This window comes from Vulpes lagopus, chromosome 3 (assembly GCF_018345385.1).
Source record: "Vulpes lagopus strain Blue_001 chromosome 3, ASM1834538v1, whole genome shotgun sequence".
NCBI lineage: Eukaryota > Metazoa > Chordata > Mammalia > Carnivora > Canidae > Vulpes > Vulpes lagopus.
This window is the reverse complement of record NC_054826.1, coordinates 138102277-138122565: the sequence shown is the minus strand read 5'-3', so window position 1 is coordinate 138122565 and position 20289 is coordinate 138102277. Positions and strand designations below refer to the sequence as shown.

General features: G+C 33.7%; 1 protein-coding gene across 1 annotated transcript in view; it reads left to right on the top strand.

Annotated features, from left to right (window-relative positions):
• SLC30A7 (solute carrier family 30 member 7) overlaps positions 1-20289 on the top strand; it is an 85242-nt gene that overhangs the window by 19602 nt on the left and 45351 nt on the right. The window contains exons 4-7 of the mRNA XM_041748345.1: positions 3193-3280; positions 3944-4070; positions 12313-12456; positions 16585-16635. Coding sequence (XP_041604279.1) covers positions 3193-3280; positions 3944-4070; positions 12313-12456; positions 16585-16635 — 410 coding nt within the window. The remainder of the gene's footprint in view (positions 1-3192; positions 3281-3943; positions 4071-12312; positions 12457-16584; positions 16636-20289) is intronic.

The window sequence follows — 20289 nt, the reverse complement described above, 5'->3', positions numbered from 1 at the left end:
CTCCCCTCCCTCTTTCTCTCCTGCACATCTCTCCCTCTACCTGTAACCACTGTATCTCTCAGGCTCTTTCTTGTTCCCCCTCCCTCTCTCTGAATGCCTTAGTCCTAGTTCTTTCCTATTCTCTTTCCTTCTCTCACTGATCCTCCCCTGAAGTGTCTCTCATTCTCTCCTGCCTGCGTCCATCCACTGTCTTAGGCACACTGCCTTTTGTTCTCTCTTTTACTCTTGTTCCTTCTCGGGTTCCTCTTTCCCTTCACCTTTGCTTTTGTTCTTGAGCCAGCATGCATGCACTTTCTCTTGTACATGTTCTTGTTCTCTTCAGATATTTATTGAGAGCCCACTAGGAGTCTAATCTTTTGCTGCTTATAAAGACAAATAAGATATGGCTTCTGCCTTGGAGGAACTTGTGCTCTAATGGGAAAATAGTGCTGTAAAAACATAGTAACTATGTTGTGACAAGTGCTGAAACAAGGGTATATAAAATTCTGTGACAGAACTTACTGATTTGGGGTTTAACTGAAGTGATGTGGTTATTTGTAAAATTACAAAAAGTCAGACAAAAACCACTAATTCTAGTGTTTTTGTAGACTACAGTGAGGGATCTGTATATCTATAAATTCAAACAGCTCAAAAGAGAACATCTTCCATGACTATGCAATCAAAAAATTATTAGTATATTTTGAATCATTAAAGAAAGATTGCGTGTAAGATTCTAATCTTGTGTTGGAAAATTAATAATTTATATATATTGTATATCAAAAATCTGATTAGAATATCTTAACAAGTTTTTGAGAAAAATTTTTTTAAAATTATTTTTCAGGATAAACAGGTAACTATAAAAATTCTCAGTTCCTTAAATCTAAGTGTATCTATTTTCTATTTAGAATACATAATCTCCCACTGTAAGATGGTTTTTAGGAATAGCTTTGAATACCTTCAGTACCATAGCAGGTTTTACTATTCAGCGTTAACTAGTTTATATAAAGGAGTGATATGCCACCTTTTTTGCCATCTTTTTGTTTCTTGTTTTATCTTCTTGTTTGCTTTTTTCTTTTGAGAAGGGAAAAATTAGGGAGTAAAATCTGATGCAACATTTGAATCTATTAATCATTGCTACAGTAGTTAAGTAGCAGAGCCAGTAAAATGTTAAGTACCAGTACATCAAAATGACACTGAATAGGCTAAGCCTAAGGATGAATCCCCAATACCTGCCCTGTCTCCCACCCCTGGTTCAGTATGATCACAGAAGCCAACTGACTGCAATAGAAAAATAATAGCAGAGGGGCACCTGAGTGGCTCAGTGGTTGAGCATCTATCTGTGTTTGGCTCAGAGCCTGATCCCGGGGTCCTGGGATCGAGTCCCACATCACGCTCCCCACAGGAAGCCTACTTCTCCTTCTGCCTCTCTGTGTCTCTCATAAATAAATAAATAAAATCATTAAAAAATAATAATAATAGAAGAAATCTGAGAGGCAGAAGACTTTTCTGTATTTGTTTATAGAAAAATCATCTTTGTGTCTGGTCACACTCCTATTTTTGAAATAGTAGTGCCAGCATAAAAGTAATATATGTCTGATAGCTACATGCATATGTACGTGCCTATGTATATATGTACATACACTGTATCTTTTTTTTTTTTTTTTGCCCTGGCTAAAGAATTCAGATGTCTTCATACTTAATGAGGCAGTAGCAAATTTATGAATGTGGTATGTTTTAATTCCAAGACTCACTGTGTTCAAGTAAACAGTCATTTGTAAAGGCAAGTATGTCTAGTTTTCACAAGTTTTTCACTTGAATTCTGTAACCAAGTTCAGCAAATATCTTAAGCCTAATTAAATCACTTTAGACCAATAGTTTGTCAGAATTTATGGAGTACCTACTGAGGTAGACATTAGAGACAAAAAGATGCCTGAAAAACATTTCTACCTTTGATCTTGAAGTCTAATGGAACTCAAGGACAAAAGGCTTTTGCATTAACTATGGGAGTAGAAGAGTGGGTTAAAAGAAAATGCTTTTCATTTTAGGTTACTAACTCTGCTGATATATTAGATAAGTTCCTAAGTGTTTGCTATGGAAAGCAAGCTGAATTTAATGAATGTTCTCTCATGAAAGATAAAAAGGCATATGTTCTGACAAATATTATGTAAATTTAATTCATTTGTATGTGTTAGAAGGTAGAAGTATGCATTATTTCTGAGTGCAGAAATATATGCTATGTTGGAGTGTACTGACAGAGCAAACTCCAATGTAACTGAATAGAGTACATTTTAAAGAGTTTGTTCTCTTAAAACATTTTTTATAGTAAAAATTGTATTATCTAGAAGTTGACATAGAAAGCTAGAAAAAGCGGTATTTTTGATGCTCCTATTATTTTGTTTATGGACCAGAGTAATTAACTGCTGTCAGCACCCTTTGAATAATGTTAGGACATGTAAAACTGCCAGGTTAAAGTTGGTTCTCATGACTTTAACTAAGCCAGATAATACCTTATGGAAAAAATAAAATCTTTCTCCGATGCTTCATGCAGGTAGGAAGCAGAAAGCTTCAGAAGTCCATGGAGGAAAAGACAGATCTTTTAAAAATAATTTAAGTAGTATCATATGAAGCTAGAATTGATTCTAAAAATAGGTAATTGAAAATTTTTTGTTAGATTTATTAATTTTAGAAAAGAGTGGTAGAAGTATAAATCTCAAAGTTGTCTCTAGGATGACTCAGAAATAATTTTATTTTCCTTCAAATCAAAATTCCATTTTCCAGAGATTTGAAAGCTGAAAGGTACAAAACAAAAAGTATAAGAAGTTCTTAGAAAAGAAGCAGTAAGTTCGAAAAACCCTTCTTTTTCTTCTACTTTTTATCTCTCAATCTTTCCTTCTGTGCCTATTTGTCTAGTCCAGGGGCGACTTGAGATTTACATTTCTGTGGAAGAGGTCTTTCTAAATCTACTTACTCTAAGAAGATCTTTTGATTGGCTTGTAGAAGTGAATGTATTTTGTGGTATTGTGCTATTATACATAATTTGTAATAATTCATTTTCTCATTTCTACTATATATATAGAATAAAACACTATATTATAAATACTAGGACTTTGCTGGCTGCTTATATAATGTGGTTTAGAATCTCTGATTGTATATAAATTTGTGATTTGATTTTTAAGAAATGATAATTCAATTGTTTACTTTGCTCTTCCTTAGGTATGTTAGAGCGGAAGTTCTGGCTGGCTTTGTCAATGGCCTATTTTTGATCTTCACTGCTTTTTTTATTTTCTCAGAAGGAGTTGAGGTATTGTAAATAATGATTAGAGTCAGTAAATTGCATTTCTGTAACAAAAATGTTTATGAACTAAAGATACATGTGCACTGTTTTCACACTATTACTGAGGACAGTCTTGGGTTAGATAAATTATTGTATAAGAGGAGCTTACAAAAAAAAAAAAGAAGAGCTTACAAAGTAGTTGAAAAAATTAAATATATGTGAAACTACTTGAAATTCAAAACAATTAAATGGTATGAATGAAGCGTTAACTCTGAAAAGTAAAGGCACAATCCGGGTAGTGAGGTCTGTTGGGAAGAATTCTTAAAATAGAACCTGCGAGTTTTGCCAGTGAACTTTTGTATTTGGTATATTTAAAAAGAGAGAGAAAATTGAAAAATCAATGAACTTAAAATGAATGGCAGTATTATTTAAGATACCAAAGAGGGATGGGTTTAAGACCAAATAGTCATGCTTTTAAATATTGGTGTTTATTTAAAAATAGTAACTGTTACCTTGTCTGCATTAAGTGAGCACTGTTTTTTTTTTCCTCTATAGACTGTTTGGCATATATTTTTAGAATGCTTTTCATTTTGAAAATAACTGAAAAATTTTAAAGATTGCTTTTTGTTTTTACCAGTTGATCAATCAGAAATTATTTCAATTCCCTTTTTTGTATTATGTGTTTTCTAGAGAGCATTAGCCCCTCCAGATGTACACCATGAGAGACTGCTTCTTGTTTCAATTCTTGGGTTTGTGGTAAACCTAGTAGGAATATTTGTTTTCAAGCATGGAGGTCATGGACATTCTCATGGCTCTGGTATGATGGTTAGAACCCTTTGTTTCTTCATTTTCTCTTTTCCATCATAATTATCACTTTTGAAAATTGATAAATTCAAATTCTACGTTGATCTTTAATAACAGAAATAATATGTTAATAGATTCTTATTTATGTCTTCCAAAACCATCACTCCCACTTCTCCATGTTCTTCCATCTGAGTATCATCTCAAGATTACACACTATCAGTTTGGTGTGGATCCCTCCAGACCTCTGTAGCTTATCTGTTTAGTATGACACCACTTATATAAAACCAACAAATAAACTTTAAAAATCACAAAATAAATCTAGCTAGTAAAAACTATAGTGTTTGTGGGTATGAAATTTATTATACCATCTGTCTTTGAAATCCTGCTATTTGGTATGCATCAGTCCACTTTCTCTTGTTAACACATGAAACTCCATGGTGTGGGATACTGTGGCTTATTTAACTAGTCTTCTGTATATAGACTTTTTAAGTCCTTTCCATATGTATATCCTTGTGAACATATGCAAGTGTTTTTCCAAAGCTGTACTGTCCAGTTTGGTAGCCATTAGTCACATGTGACTGTTTAAATTTAAATTACAGTTACTTAAATTTAATAAAATTAAAAATGCACTTCTTCAGTTACACAAGTGATAGTTCAAGTGCTCAGTAGCCACATAGGGCTGTCATATTGGATAGCATATATAGAACATGTCCATCATCACAGAAAGTTCTTTGAATTGCACTGTGCTGGAATATAAATAGAGTTGCTGGAACACGGGAAGTACAGTTTTTAGTTTCAATAGACAATAGCAAATTGCCCTTCCAAAATGACTGTCATCCACATTTACCCTGGCAATGAATGCCAATGCTAATTTCTCCCACTCACATTAAAACTTATTATTATGGGTTTAAAAGTATTTTGCTAATACTTTGATAAAAATGATACCTCATTTTATTTATTATTTCTCTGACTAGTAATGAGGTTGAAAATCTTTATGTTTTTAGGCCATTCAAGTTCTTCCTCTTCTAAAATTGTCTATTTATTTTTGCTTGTTTTTCTATGGTCTTCTTAATTTATAATGATTTTTATATATCTTATATATTTATACATTTTGTATACTAATCTTTTTATGTGTTGCAAACATCTTTTCCCAATCTATGGCTTATCTTTAAACTTTTATGTAGGGGTTCTTAATTTAGATATAGTCTTAGTTTTTCTGTCTTACATTTTTTCTGATATGTTTTCTATTTTATTTGAGAAGTTTCCTATTAGTCATAAACATATACTCTTGTACTTTAATAGTGTTAAAATATCAGGGTGTTTCTCCTCATCCATTTTGCTCCTTTGTATGTAATTTGTTTTTGTGTTGGGGTGAGTTACGACTTAACTTTTTTTTTTTCAGTGTGAATAAACAGTTTTCCAAGCACCAATTATTAACCTGCCTTTTACCCCATTGAGGTAAAAGAACACTTTTAGCCTATTTTAAATTGCATTTCAAAGTTAGTTGGGCCTGTCTTGCTTAATTGATTTTTTTCATCAGCTTGTCAAGTTGTATGAAAAATCTTTTTGGGATTTTGATTGAAATGTTTAAAAAAATTTTTGTCTTTTACTAAATTGTCTTAGCTACTTTTTAATATTTTTATATTTTTTGGTCAGTTCATTTTTAGGTAGTTGAATGTTTTTATTACTATCAAGAATAAAAACTATTATTCCTGCTTGTCTTTTTACATAACCAGGACCTCTAGCACAGTGTTGTAGAAGAGACTCTATTTGTTGTTAAGTATTTGTTGATTAGAAATACTTAATTTGGGGACGACCTGGGTGGCTCAGGTCGTGATCCTGATGTGTCAGGCACCCTGCGGGGAGCCTGATTCTCCCTCTGCCTGTGTTTTTGCGCTCTCTCTCTCTCTCTCTCTCTCTCTCTCAGTCTGTGTCTCTTATGAATAAATAAATAAATCTTTTAAAAAAGGAAATACTTAGTTTGTATCCTTGTATCAACCTGGATGATCACCTGAGTAACTTAAAAAAAAAAAAAAAAAACTGATGCCCAGGTTTAATCCCAGAACATTTTTATCAGAACATCTGGAGGAAGACCCAAATATCAGCATGTTTTAAAGCTCTCCAGATGACTTTAATATGCATTCTTCATTAAATAAATAAAGAATGCTAGTAAAGTTTTGCCATTTGGTCTAATGTTTATGGTTTGTTTTTGATGAAACTACTTTATCAAATTAAGGATATTACTTTAACTGCATCTATTGAAGTAATATTTTCCTCCTTAATTAATTTAAAATTAGTAATTACATTGATAGATTTCTTTTAAGGAACCATCCTTAAATTTTATGGTTAAAATGTATCCATTTAGATGTGCTTTGAGGTATATGGTCCATTTTCAGTCAATTTTTTTAAATGGTGTGTGACAACTGTATACAAGAAAATGATTTGGGGGCCAATATATATATAAATAGATCTCCAGTTGCCTCAGTACCATTTGTTAAAAAGATTATTTTGACACAGCAGACTCTCCAATGAACTCAGAGCCCAAAGCAGGGCTCAATCCTGTAACCTGGAGATCATGACCTGAGCGGAAACCAAGAGTCCTACATATAACCAACTGAGCCACCCAGGCGCCCTGCTTCTTCAGTACAATATTAAATAGAAGTGATGAGAGAAGACATTCTTTTTTTCTTGATTTTAGGATGAAAGCATTCAGTCTTTCTTCATTAAATATGTTAGCTGTGTTAGCCATGGGTTTTTCAGAAATGCCCTTTATCAGGTTGAGGAAGTTCATTTCTTCCTAGTTTACTAGGTGTTTTTATTACAAAAGGGTATTGAGTTTTGTCACAGCTTTTTTTTTTTTTTTTTTTGAGATGATTAGTTGGTTTTTATCCTATATTCTATTAATATGGTGTATTACACTGCTTGATTTTTGGGTATTGAACCTCTTTTTCATTCTTAGGACAAATCCCATTTGGCCATGGTTGCTGTTGCTTTACTTGGTTTGCTAGTATTTTGTTGAAACTTAGTGTCTTTGTTGTTAAGGAATTTTGGTCTGCAGTCTTTCTTTCTTTCTTTCTTTCTTTCTTTCTTTCTTTCTTTCTTTCTTTCTTTCTTAAAGATTTTATTTATTCATGAGACACACAGAGAGAGAGAGAGAAAAGAGAGAGAGAGAGAGAGAGAGGCAGAGGGAAAAGCAGGCTCCCTTTAAGGAGCTCAATACGGGACTCTATCCTGGACCCCGGGATCACGCCCCAAGCCAAAGGCAGTTGCTCAACCACTGAGCCACCAAAGTGTCCCTGGTCTGCAGTTTTCTTTTGGTGTCTTTGGATACCATTGGTATCAGGGTAATACTGGTCTTATGTATTGAATTGGGGAGTGTTCTCTTATTTATTTTTTTAAGAGGGTAGGTGAAAAAGAGTGTGAAGTATTAGGTATTCTTTTTTTTTTAAGTATTGGTATTCTTTAAATGTTTGCTGCAGTGAAGTCATCTGGGCATGGATTTTTCTTTTTTGGAAGTTTTTAATATATTCTTTTTTTCTCTCTTTTTTTCTTCGTTTGCCTGTGATAGGTCTGTTCACATTTCTGTTTCCTCTTGATTCTGTTTCAATAATTTCTGTATTTCTAGGAATGTTTGTCCGTTTGTCCATTCCATCTACATTATTTACTTGTTTATAAATGACTTTTTAAAAATTTATTCTATTTCCATAAGGTCAGCAGTAAAGACCTCTCTTTTCCCAGTTTTAGTAGTTCATGCTTTCTGTCATTTTTTTCTTGGATAGTCTATTTAAAGGTTTATCAATTTTATTTTATTTTTTCAAAGAATTCCCTTTTGGTTTTATAATTTTTTTCCTGTTGTTTTTCTCTTCTCTTTAATTTTATGTCTGCTTTAATATTTTTAAATGTCTTTTCTTCTAAGTACTACTGAATTATAATATGTAAGTTTGATATGTCATGTGTTTTCACTTCATTTTCATTAAAGTATTTTTCATTTTCCCATGTGATTTCTTCTTTGTACCATTAGTTATTTAAGAGTGTGTCTTTCATTTTTCTTCTGTTGTTGGTATCTAATTTAATTCCATTGTGATCAGATGACACTTTAGGATTTTAGGTTCTTCTCAATTTATTGAGTCTCTCTCTCTTTTTTTTTTTAAGATTTTATTTATTCATGAGAGAGAGAGAGAGAGAGAGAGAGAGGCAGAGACACAGGCAGAGGAAGAAGCAGGCCCCATGCAGGGAGCCCAATGCGGGACTCAATCCTGGGTCTCCAGGATCAGGCCCTGGGCTGAAGGCGGTGCTAAACCGCTGAGCCACCAGGGCTGCCCCAATTTATTGAGTCTTGTTTTATGACCTAGCATTTGGTCTGTATGGACAATGTGCACTTGAGAAGAATATGTATTCTGTGTTCTATAGATGGTCAGGTATTCTATAGGTATCTGTTAGGTCTAATTTGTTCATAGTGTTTCAGTCTTGGTTTTTTGATCTGTCTAGTTGTCTATTTATTATTGAAAGTAGGTATTGAAGTCTCCAACTATTGTTGAATTGTATATTTTTTTAGTCAGTTATTTTAGGTTTTGCTTCATGTATTCTTTTTTAAAGATTTTATTTATTTATTTATGAGAGACACAGAGAGGCAGAGACACAGGCAGAGGGAGAAGCAGGCTCCCCACTGAGCAGGGAGCCCACTGCAGGACTCGATCCAGGATCAGAGGATCATGCCCTGAGCCGAAGGCAGATGCTCAACCACCAGGCCACCCAGGTGTCCCTACTTCATGTTTTTTGGAGCTGTGGTGTTCAGTGTAATATGGTTATAATCATTATATCTTCCAGATAGATTGAACACAGTATTATATGATGCCCTCCTTTTCTTGCAGTGATTTTTGGCTTATAGTTTGTTTTGTCTGATGCTTTGATAACCATTCCAGCTTTTTTTTTTTTTTAACTGCTTGCATGTTGTATTTTTTTCTGTCTTTTTACTTTCAACTTCTTTGTGTCTTTGACTCTAAAGTGTATCTCTTAAAAAAAAATAATAAAAGTGTGTTTCTTGTAGACAGAATATAACTGGGTTATATTTTTTTTAAGCCATACTGACAATTTCTGTCTTTTGATCGGGATATTTAAACAATTTACGTTTCATGTTATTACTACTAAGGTTGAATTTACATCTGCCATTATAATATTTGTTTTCTATATCTTCTGTTCTTTTTGTTACTCTAGTCCCTGATTCCTATTTTTAAAATACTTTCTAGTGTGCCTTTTAATTCTCTTGTTTCTTTTACTATATATTTTTAAATATTTTCAAAATTGTTGTCCTCAGGATTATTAAATAGTATCTTTTTTTTTTTTTTTTTTATAGAAGGATACCCACCATACCTTTAACATGGAGGGTATTTTTTTTTTTTTTTTTTTTTTTTTATGATAGTCACAGAGAGAGAGAGAGAGAGAGAGGCAGAGACACAGGCAGAGGGAGAAGCAGGCTCCATGCACCGGGAGCCCGACGTGGGATTCGATCCCGGGTCTCCAGGATCGCGCCCTGGGCCAAAGGCAGGCGCCAAACCGCTGCGCCACCCAGGGATCCCAATAGTATCTTTTTTAATAGTATCTTAATTTAAAATAATTTAGTTCAGATGAATAATAATTTAGTAATACGCAAAACCTTTGCTTAAATACACCTCCATGTTCACCTCCCTTCTTCATACTATTATTGTCATACAAAACATGTATTTATGATGTTCATTAATACAGTTTTATAGTTATTACTTAATGCAGTTGTCTCTTAAAGTATATAGAAGAAATGAGTCGCAGATTTAAAAATACATTTATATTCTGTCAAAATTGCTTTTATCAGTGCTCATTATTTCTCTGTGTGGGTTGTAGTTACTGTTTAGTGTTTTTTCACTTCATTTGCAGGTAGTATTTTTGTTTATGGGGTAATGTCTTATTTCTCATTTATTTTTAAGGGAGAGAGTTGAATTTAGAATTCTTAGTCAACTTTTTCAAACATCTTGATTTTGTTATCCTACTGGCTTTTGACCTCCATGGTTTTTGTGGAGAAGTCACCAGTTAATCTTAAGTTCTGTTATACATGGTAAGTTATTTTTATCTTGGTGTACAACTTTCATCATCTCTTTGACATTCATCAATTTGACTACCATGTTTCTATTATATGGCTCTGTTTGAGTTTATTCTTTTGGATTTTCCTAAGTTTCTTGAATGTGTAGATTAATATTTTTCATCAAAGTTGGAGAATTTCTAACCATTATTTCTTCAGTTTTTTTTTTTTTCCTGTCTCTTCTTTTTGGGGGACTCTTAAATGCTTAATTTGGTATACTTAGTGTTTCCACAGGCATCTAAGGCTATGTTTATTTTTCTTAATTTTCTTCTTTTCTGCTCCTCAGAGTGGACAGACTCTGTTGATCTATCTTCAAGTTTAAATAATTGAAACTGAGATCTTTTGTTAAGCACTTCTAGTAAATCTTTTATTTCAGTTATTATATTTCTTTAACTCTAGAATTTTCTGGGTTTTTTTTTTTATGATTTCTCTTTATTGATATTCCATATTGGTGAGTCATTGTTATACTTTCAGTCTTTAGATATGGATTTCTTTATTTCTTTGAGCACTGTATAATGGCTGATTTAAATAAAGTCTTTGTTAAGGCCAAAATCTGGGTTTCCTTCAGAAACATTTTCTGTTGGTTGCTTTTTTCCCATGTTTGTGGCATACTTTCCTTTTTCTTTGCATGTCTTATAATTTCTGTTGTTGAAAACTGGACATTTTATATTATAATGACTCTGATATCATTACCTTATCTTCTCCCTTCAAAGTTTGTTGTTGCTGATACTGTTGTTTTTCTTGTTGCATGACTGTCTTGGACTAATTGCTTTCCTGCAGTGTGTGGCCACTGAATTTTTAGAGCTGACTGACTCTAATAATCACCACATTGAGAATAGAGATTTTTCTAGGAAACTGCAAGTTTGGACAAAATACTAATTGTGCTCTGGAGATGCTCTTTTTAATAGAGCTTCCAAAGAAGTCAGATCTCTCCATTGTCTGCAGTGCTGCTGGCTTTTAGCTACTTTCAGCTGAGCTGGGCAGGAGGTGAAATGGAAATAGCCCCAAATAAAAATGGCAGAAATGGGATCCCTGGGTGGCTCAGCGGTTGGGCGCCTGCCTTTAACCCAGGGCGTGATCCTGGGGTCCCGGGATCGAGTTCTGCGTCAGACTCCTGGCATGAAGCCTGCTTCTCCCTCTGCCTGTGTCTCTGCCTCTCTCTCTATACATATATATATCTATCTATCATGAAGAAATAAATAAATAAAAGCTTTAAAAAAAAACGGCAGAAACCCTCTAGTCTTACAGAGGTTTGGTAACTTCTTGGATGGGTGCTTTTTAGTTTATTTTCTGGTTTTGGTTTGGTTAATTATGAGTTCTGAACTGGTTGATTTTTAATGTGTCCCTTATAGTTTCTTGTTTTAGAGAGAGAGCTAATTTGCCAGTATTACCTCTCCACCATTTTGGAAGTTGATCTCCCCTATTCATTATTTTTCATATAATGCAATGCTGGATTTGGTTTACTGGTATTTAGGATTTTTGTGAACATTAGTGATGTTTTTGAATTGGGTAGCATCCAGTCTTTTTCTTCGCTTTGGAATAGCTTGTATGTTTCTTTGATGGTTTAGTAGCTGTCAGGTCTGATAGGGACAGATGATTGATTCTGCATTATTTTGTTGTTGTTTTAAGGATTCTACTGCTATAATGTAATTCTGTTCTTTTACCAAATACAGAGGCTTCCCTGCGTCTGCTGCATCTGCCTCAAAGTGACCATATGCATACATTTTGTTCTATCTTTGATAGTATATGTAATAGTACTTTACTTTGCAAAGCTTTTGCTAAGATTTTTGTCCGTGCTCTTCACTGCATTATCTGCAGTGCCTAGAACAGTGCCTAGAACATGTGTTCCAGATAAGTATTTCCTAATGTGAATGAATAACATTGTCTAATCTCTAAATATTTCTTTGTACTTCTCACTTATTTTCATCTCCAGTAAAGTCTGCCAATTCCCTCCATACTTTCATTTCCTTCCCATACTCCATGGTAGGAACTCAGTCAGTTTTAATGAATCTATAACACTTTTTATAAGTAAATCTTTATTTAATTGAATTGCTTTTTGGAGCCAATTCTTTTCACTGATATCAGTATTATTGTAACCATTTATATGATATATTTTTAAATACTTCTTGTTCTACCTACTTTTTAGGCCATGGACACAGTCATTCCCTTTTTAATGGTGTTCTGGATCAGGCCCATGGCCATGGAGATCATTGCCATAGTCATGAATTAAAACATGGTGCTGCACATAGTCATGATCATGCTCATGGACATGGACACTTTCATTCACATGGTGAGTATAGCCGAAATAGTTTCAAATGACAGCCTTTCATATGCAGAAATTTTGTATAGATTACTTTTTTAGTTGAAGTAGTCTCTTGAAAAGGTTTTGTAATCAAAAAGGTTTTGTAATCAACTTCCTTTCTAATGAATCAGATTAAATGGTTCCCAGGGTTAGTTCATTTTTAGTATATAATGAAAATAACTCCGTATAATGCCATAGATACTGCTTTTTTTCAGTGAGTATATTGTACTATGTACCACTATTTTAGATGAGTGTCGGTGAATGAGAATTGCATTTTAGCAAATGAAAATTATAATTTTTAAAGTATGTAGGCCTTTTGTACTACTGATATGCTTATAAAAATACAATAGGAGTTTTCAGTTTTTCACATTTTCATTGTAATTTTTGGTGAGTATCATCTGATACCTCTCTGTTTCCTTAGAAATCTGTGTATGCTGGGGCACCTGAGTGGCTCAGACAGTGGCTAAGTGTTTGCCTTTGGCTCAGGTCATGATCCCAGGGTCCTGAGATCAAGCCCCACATCCAGCTCCCTGCTTAGCAGGGAGTTGACTTCTCCCTCTCCATCAGTCCCTCCCTGCCGCTTGCTCATGCTCTCTCACTCACATAAATAAAAATCTAAAAAAAAATCTTTGTATGCTACTTATATATAGCATTGAGTACTACGTTATAAGGTATTTATCAACTTAATATTTTAAAATGATATTTTAAATAATTCATGAAATTTCAATGTATAGCTTAATAAAAGCTGCTTACATACCACAGTCTGATTTATCTTTTAAAAAATTATATGTCTAAGTATTGTCTGTACCTGCCATGTAGAATCCTCAAACTCTTGGTTTGAAAATTGAAAAGGGTCTTGGAAATTAAATATTAAGTCCCTAATTTATCAGTCTCTAAAATTTACTAATTTTTGTAACTGTTACACTGATATGTTTTATTTATTTATTACTTTTTGTTTTTACTTTAATTCCAGTATAGTTAACATATAATGTTAAATTAGTTTAAGTTGTATACTATAGTGATTCAACAATTGTATACATTATTCAGTGCTCATCAAGATAAGTGGACTTTTAATCCCCTTCTGCTGTTTCATTTATCCTCCCACTCACCCCCCCTCTGGTACCATCAGTTTATTTACTAGTTAAGAGTCTATTTTTTGGTTTGTCTCCTTTTTTTCCCTTTGTTCATTCGTTTTGTTTTTCCTTGAAAGAGCAAGTGAGCATGGGCAAGTGGGCAGGGAGAGGCAGAGAGAGAATCTTAAGCAGGCTCCATCACTTGATGGAGCCTGATGAGAGTCTTAACCTCATGACCCTGAGATCATGACCTGAGCTGAAATCAAGAGTCGGATGTTTAATCAACTTGAGCCATCCAGGTGCCCCCATTTGTTTTGTTTCTTAAATTTTTTTCTTAATTAGTGTATGGGTAAATGACACCAGCATAAAAACGATTTTGGCAGTAATTCTGTTCCTATTTTCTAGCTTTTTGTGTAAGTACTAAGAAATTTTAACTAGAAGAAGTTTTGTTTATAGCAGTTTCAGTCAATTCTTCGAACACCTTCAGAATTACATTCTAGAAATTACATAGTGATCTGTTATCAAAAATTATTTTTGATCTATAAATTGACAGTTTCATTAGCTAATCTTTGTATTGTATTAAAAAACAATTGGAAACCGTGTTGCCTACAAAAAGATTTGTTACCTAGTCAATAGAGTCATTATTTCTGTAACATTACCACCAATATTTGTAATTGACCCCTTGTATGTGACATCAGGGTACATGGAGATCATAGTAACTAGTAAAATGAAACACTAAGCTTCAAACACAAATCTGACTCTGGGGGCGCCTTGATGGCTCAATCCGTTAAGCATCTGCCTCTTGTTTTTTTTTTTTTTTTTTGTCAATTGAGTGTCCCACTCTCGATTTCAGCTTGGGTCATGATCTCAGGGTCATAGGATTGAGCTCCATGTAGGGCTCTTCATTCATTGGGGAGTCCGCTGGAGATTCTCTCTTCCTCTCTATCCACCCTTCCTCCCTGCACTTTCTCTCTAAAATAAGTAAATAAATTTTTTTTAAAAAGGAGAAGTCTGACATCAAAATCTTCTCTTTTGCTATTATTTTTGCCTTCAGTGTATATTAGCCAATCTGAGGTACAAAAATAATAGGGCCATGATTCCATATTGCCCATAAGAGACATCATAGTCTCACCAGGAAATACGATGAGCTTCTTATTTGTTGAGATGCTGCACTGTCAGTAAAGCTAACTGATTTTTTTGTTTGCTTGGTTTAACTGCACGTATCTTAGTGACTCAAGCAGTAAAAGTTTATATATTGCTCTTGGGTTGATGGGGTAAAAGAGGGTGGGTGCTCTTTCTCATTCAATTCAGGGATCCAGGTTCCTTTTATCTCTGGGATTCTTGAGCTTTGGAATCCTCCACTGGATTCCCTGCATCTACCTTGAGATAGAGTACATAGAAGATCATGTGGAACATTCTTATTAGCCTAGAAGTAGATTACCTGTGATATTTCTTTGCTTAATACTGTTACATATAACTCAAGAAGTCTGGGAAATGTAGTTTAGTTTTTACCCAAAGAAGAAGAAGAAATGGGGGATAAACACCTAGCCAGTCTCTACCACAGATAACAAATTTTATGTCTGAAAGGACCTTTCAGATTTTATACATAGGTGAGAGTTATATTATTTTACATATCCATTATTATAGTATAGCAGAATGTACCTTTCCAAATAATTCTGTCAAAAATTATTGTCTTTATCTGGACCTACTACCTACAGACAAAGTCTTGCCTTGATCAGGAGCTGGATTTTTAGAACAGTTAACACTTTTGACAATCAGCATGATTTTTCCCCACCATAGCAGTGCCATATCCAGACAGAAATCATTGTGCAGCCTTAGGCTTTTATGTGTATTCTGGCATTTTTACAGTCTGTGTCAAAGCTGTAGTAAGGATATGTCAGCTCTTTGGTACCATGGGCCAAGAACCATGACGTCAGGCAAGCTTTCTGCTAGACATATTCAGAAAACTTGTCAGTCTTCCTCATGATCTCAATATTACTGATCTTTTATATTATTTACCAATGTTTTCTGCTTTGATGCTAAAGTATCTTCAGAGTAAGTATAGAAATTGCAGTATTTTTAAATTTTTCACCATAAAGGCAAAATTAAAAGTATTTTTATCTCTTCTGTTTGAAAAGCTTACCACATCCATCTAAAAACTATGGGAAAGGGATCCCTGGATGGATGGCTCAGCGGTTTAGCTCCTGCCTTCACCCCAGGGCATGATCCTGGAGTCCCGGGATCAAGTCCCACATCAGGCTCCCTGCATAGAGCCTGCTTCTCCCTCTGCCTCTCTCTGTGTCTCTCATGAATAAATAAATAAAATCTTTATAAAAAATAATTAATTAATTAAAAAAAAAAAACAAAACTATGGGAAAATGCTTCTTTGCCACAGTCCAGTTACCCTGGATGTTGTCCTGGCATCATTTCTTGGACTTCTTGTAACTTCAACAGTAGATTTGTTTTGTCTGAGTTTTCCAGTTATAAAAGTAGTGTAGCAAACTGTAGTATAAGGTATGTTAGGAATAGTAAAAGGCTTTCACAATGTTTTTAATTTACTGTTTTTTATCAGATTGCTTGATATAATAATTTCCTAAATACTGTGTACCACTGATGCATTTTGAAATTGCCCATGTCTGTCTCCATTAAATTATTTTATTAAATTTAAAAAATAATTTTATGGGGGATCCCTGGGTGGCGCAGCGGTTCGGCGCCTGCCTTTGGCCCAGGGCACGATCCTGGAGACCCGGGATCGAATCCCACATCGGGCTCCCGGTGCATGGAGCCTGCTTCTCCCCCTCCCTGTGTCTCTGCCTCTCTCTCTCTCTCTCTCTCTCTCTCTGTGACTATCATAAATAAATAATAATAAAAAAAAAATTAAAAAAAATAAAAAATAAAAATAAAAAATAATTTTATAAGTCTGATGTGGCTGTATAATCATGCATCCTTCATGATATATTTGAATTAAAATTTCTCTGAATTGCAAAAATTGAATTGGGAATTGAAGATATATTTTAAAATAATTTAACTTAACTCTCTACAGATGGTCCCTCCTTAAAAGAAACAGCTGGACCCAGCAGACAGATTTTACAAGGTATGACAAGCAGTTTGTCTATTTCTCAGTTTTACGAATCAGGTTTCATTGTGTTGAGCTATCTGAAATGTTCCTTTAAGAAAAATATATAACAATATTTGTGTCTTAAAGTATTATCTTTCCTTATGACTTTGTAAATATATATTATTGGATATATTAGCATTCATTCTTTTAACTATCACTTGGCTATTTTCTTATATTTAATAATAAGATTATAATATTTAGAAAGTATACGGCTTACCTATAAATAATACCCATGCCAATGACTATGGTAACACCATAATGATATATTTGCCTCCATAGGATTACTAAATATTTTTTCCAAGTTCCATATTCAGTATGTATTTATATTGTGGAAAAATTTAGAGGAAAAAGTATATAATGTGTTCAGACCCTTAGAATGTATCACCAGGAGTGAACTAGGATTACTAAATATTTTTTCCAAGTTCCATATTCAGTATGTATTTATATTGTGGAAAAATTTAGAGGAAAAAGTATATAATGTGTTCAGACCCTTAGAATGTTATCACCAGGAGTGAACTCTAATGTAGTTGGACTTTGGATAATAATGACATATCAGTATAATTTATCGGTTGTGACAAATGTACTACTTTGCTAGTGGATTTTGGCAATTTGGAATGTTATGCCCAGGACAGGGGTATATGGGAAATCTATGTACCTTCTGCTCAGTTTTGCTATGAATGTAAAATTGCTCTGAAAAGTTAACTCTGTTATATTAATATTAGAATATACATAATGCAAAGTGAGACCTTTGTCCTATCCATAGGCATCAGATGATGATGCCTAAACAGGAGCTTACATGTCATGTAAAATGATAATTACAAAATTTTACAAGACAGAGAAAAATCAGTTTTGTCTGTGAACTATGATAGTTTCTTTTTGGGATATGAACCGATCTTTGGCTCTCAATTTCCCTTAGACTTTATAATTCAAAGTTTCCTAATTCCCAGCACCTCACCTTCCTCCTTTTATTAACTTTTGACTTCAGTCTGACTTTCTCAATAGCTTGTGATCCAAACTCTACTCTGCCTATTTTTCTCCACTATTTCTTGATATAGCTCTTGTTTCCCCACCGCCACCCCCACCACCACCACCACTATGAATGTGCTCCTCCATACTGAGGAGTTTATTTCCGGAGGCTTAAATGTGTCTTCCAGTCACTAGTTTTCCGTTTGCAAAATATATAGATATGGTTCAGAACAGCATTTGCTGAAATAGCTTGTAATCATGCATATGTAATTCATCTATATCCAATGCTATAAATTAGCCTTGATAATATGAGTTTATTTTTAGTTTTGGAAATCATTACAAGTTGAGGGAAGGGTGGTTAGATTTGCCTTCCTAATTATCTTTTTTATACAAGCTGTTAGGAAAATTACTTTATATTTTCTGAGTATCCATTAGTTTATGGTGGCTGCAGCTCAGTAGATAGCTCAAGGATGGGAAAACTGTCTGGCATTTAAAGTTTCCACGCAGATACTCATACGTGAAAACTGAGTTAACTGAATTTTTCAGTTATGTGCAGCATCTTCAATAAGACCTCTGGCTAGAATGTTTTTGGCGGTATCCTACCCAGTCTTCTAAGGCTTTCAACTTGTATGTAAGTTAAGCATATTAGTTTAGACCTCTGTCTTTACTGACTTTTCTTCTTGAAACAGTTACTAGAAAGTAAGAAGGGCTTAGGTAATTATTGATACTTGCTAATAAAGCCAGCTTTCAGGTGGGCATATAAGATGTAGTCAGGGACTTTTCAGTTAAAGAAGAATCAAGAACAAAAATTTTTTTCTTTTTCCTTTCAGTATTTAGAGCTGTTTTCATGCCTGATTCTACTAAAACAGTGACTAAAGAGTATATAGGCTTAAAATCACTTGTCACTTAAGAGTTTTGAAGCTTAGGTACCTTCAATCCACTTTGATGGGCATTTTTCTTCAGTTTTATTTTTTTCTTAACTTTTTTCATTTTTTTTTCATTTTTTTTTCAGTTTTATTTTTTAAACTTAATGTGGTCTCAGCACTTGTTAGTCTGTTTAATTCTTTGCTATTTGAAATACCATAGAAGAAGAGTTTTTTTCTGAGTATGCTTTGGCATAATATTTTTGTTAACAGGAAACAGAGCCATTCGCTTTCTGAAGAATAGTTATAAAGGTCAATAATCTGTACGAATGAAAAAGTATATCAGGTACTGCGGGATGAATTATATTTGGTATAATACTTGATATAAAATTACACAGTAGTAGATGAAGTGAAGCATATTTTCTTAGAGCACATTAAGATTTTATTGGACCCAGTAATAGTCTGTTTTTAAATTATTAGAAAGTGTTTTCAAGTTTTAGTAAATCTGTGTTTTATGCCTAAATAATAAATGGTTTGTCTTTAATTGTCCAGAGAATAATGAAGAAGTAGAATAAATATAAAAGACATATGCTTTTTACATATTTCTTTTCAGATAGAGTAAATGCTATTTTTAAGTGTCTTATTTTTAGTAACATGGTTTAAGTTTCACAGACATTGTTTTGCTATACAGTAAATTTTACCTATTAGAAATATAAATGTTGAATAATTTATTGCCTTAGTTAAGTCTTTTTAAGAAATAATGTATTTTAAACTTCTTGATATTTTTTAATGTCTTTTTTAGTCAATTATTAAATAGTTAATATTTAATGGGTTCTGATTCTAATCCTACTTCTGACCACAACTAGGATTCTATGCCCAATTCCAGAGGGGGAGTGAAAAATGTACTTTCATACAAGCAATCGATTCTCTGATACCTAGAGGTCAGAGGAGCCTGGGACTGACAGTTCCAACCTCCTAATCATATGATTGGTTCTCCTAGAAGCTAGCCCCCATCCTTAGATGGGTCCAGAAGTATATTAACATTAACAAGAGACACCTGTTACTTAGGAAGTTCCAAAGATTTTCCAGAAACAAGGGTGAAGACCAAATATGTATTTCTTTTTATAAATCATAATATCACAATGTTATAGCTAGGTTTTAAGACAGAGTATCAGTATCCTACGAATTTAATATTTATATTTACTTTAAAATATTCAGATCTCTTTTCTTCCATATCAGATTCAAGCTTAGTGTATAATTTAGGTAACAAAACTTTCAGGATAATTAATAAGTATATCAGGATTTATAGAGTTACGGTCCAGAGGAAATTTAGTCTCAAGCAGTAATAATTTTAATTACCAGCAGAGGGCTCTGTATGTACATGTATTTGTAGTTATAAACTGTTTCTTGAACAATTCTTCAACCTAATTCAGTTTTACTTCTAAATCATTAATTAACTTATGGGCTCTTAACCAGAGATGAATGTGCTTAAAATCAACTTACTTTTGTACTTCCTCATTTATGTTATATTAAAATATTAAGGATCATTAAGAACAGCTATAATTTATGAATCAGATATTTTAACCCCTGGTGATTTGAAAAAGGAAAGATTATTTCAGGGCACCGGTGGCTCAGTGGTCAGGCGTCTGCCTTTGGCTCAGGTTGTGATCCCGGAGTCCTGGGATTGAGTCCCACATTGGGCTTCCTGCAGGAAGCCTGCTTCTCCCTCTGCCTGTGTCTCTGCCTCTCTCTGTGTGTCTCTCATGAATAAGTAAATGAAATCTTTGAAAAAAAAAAAGAT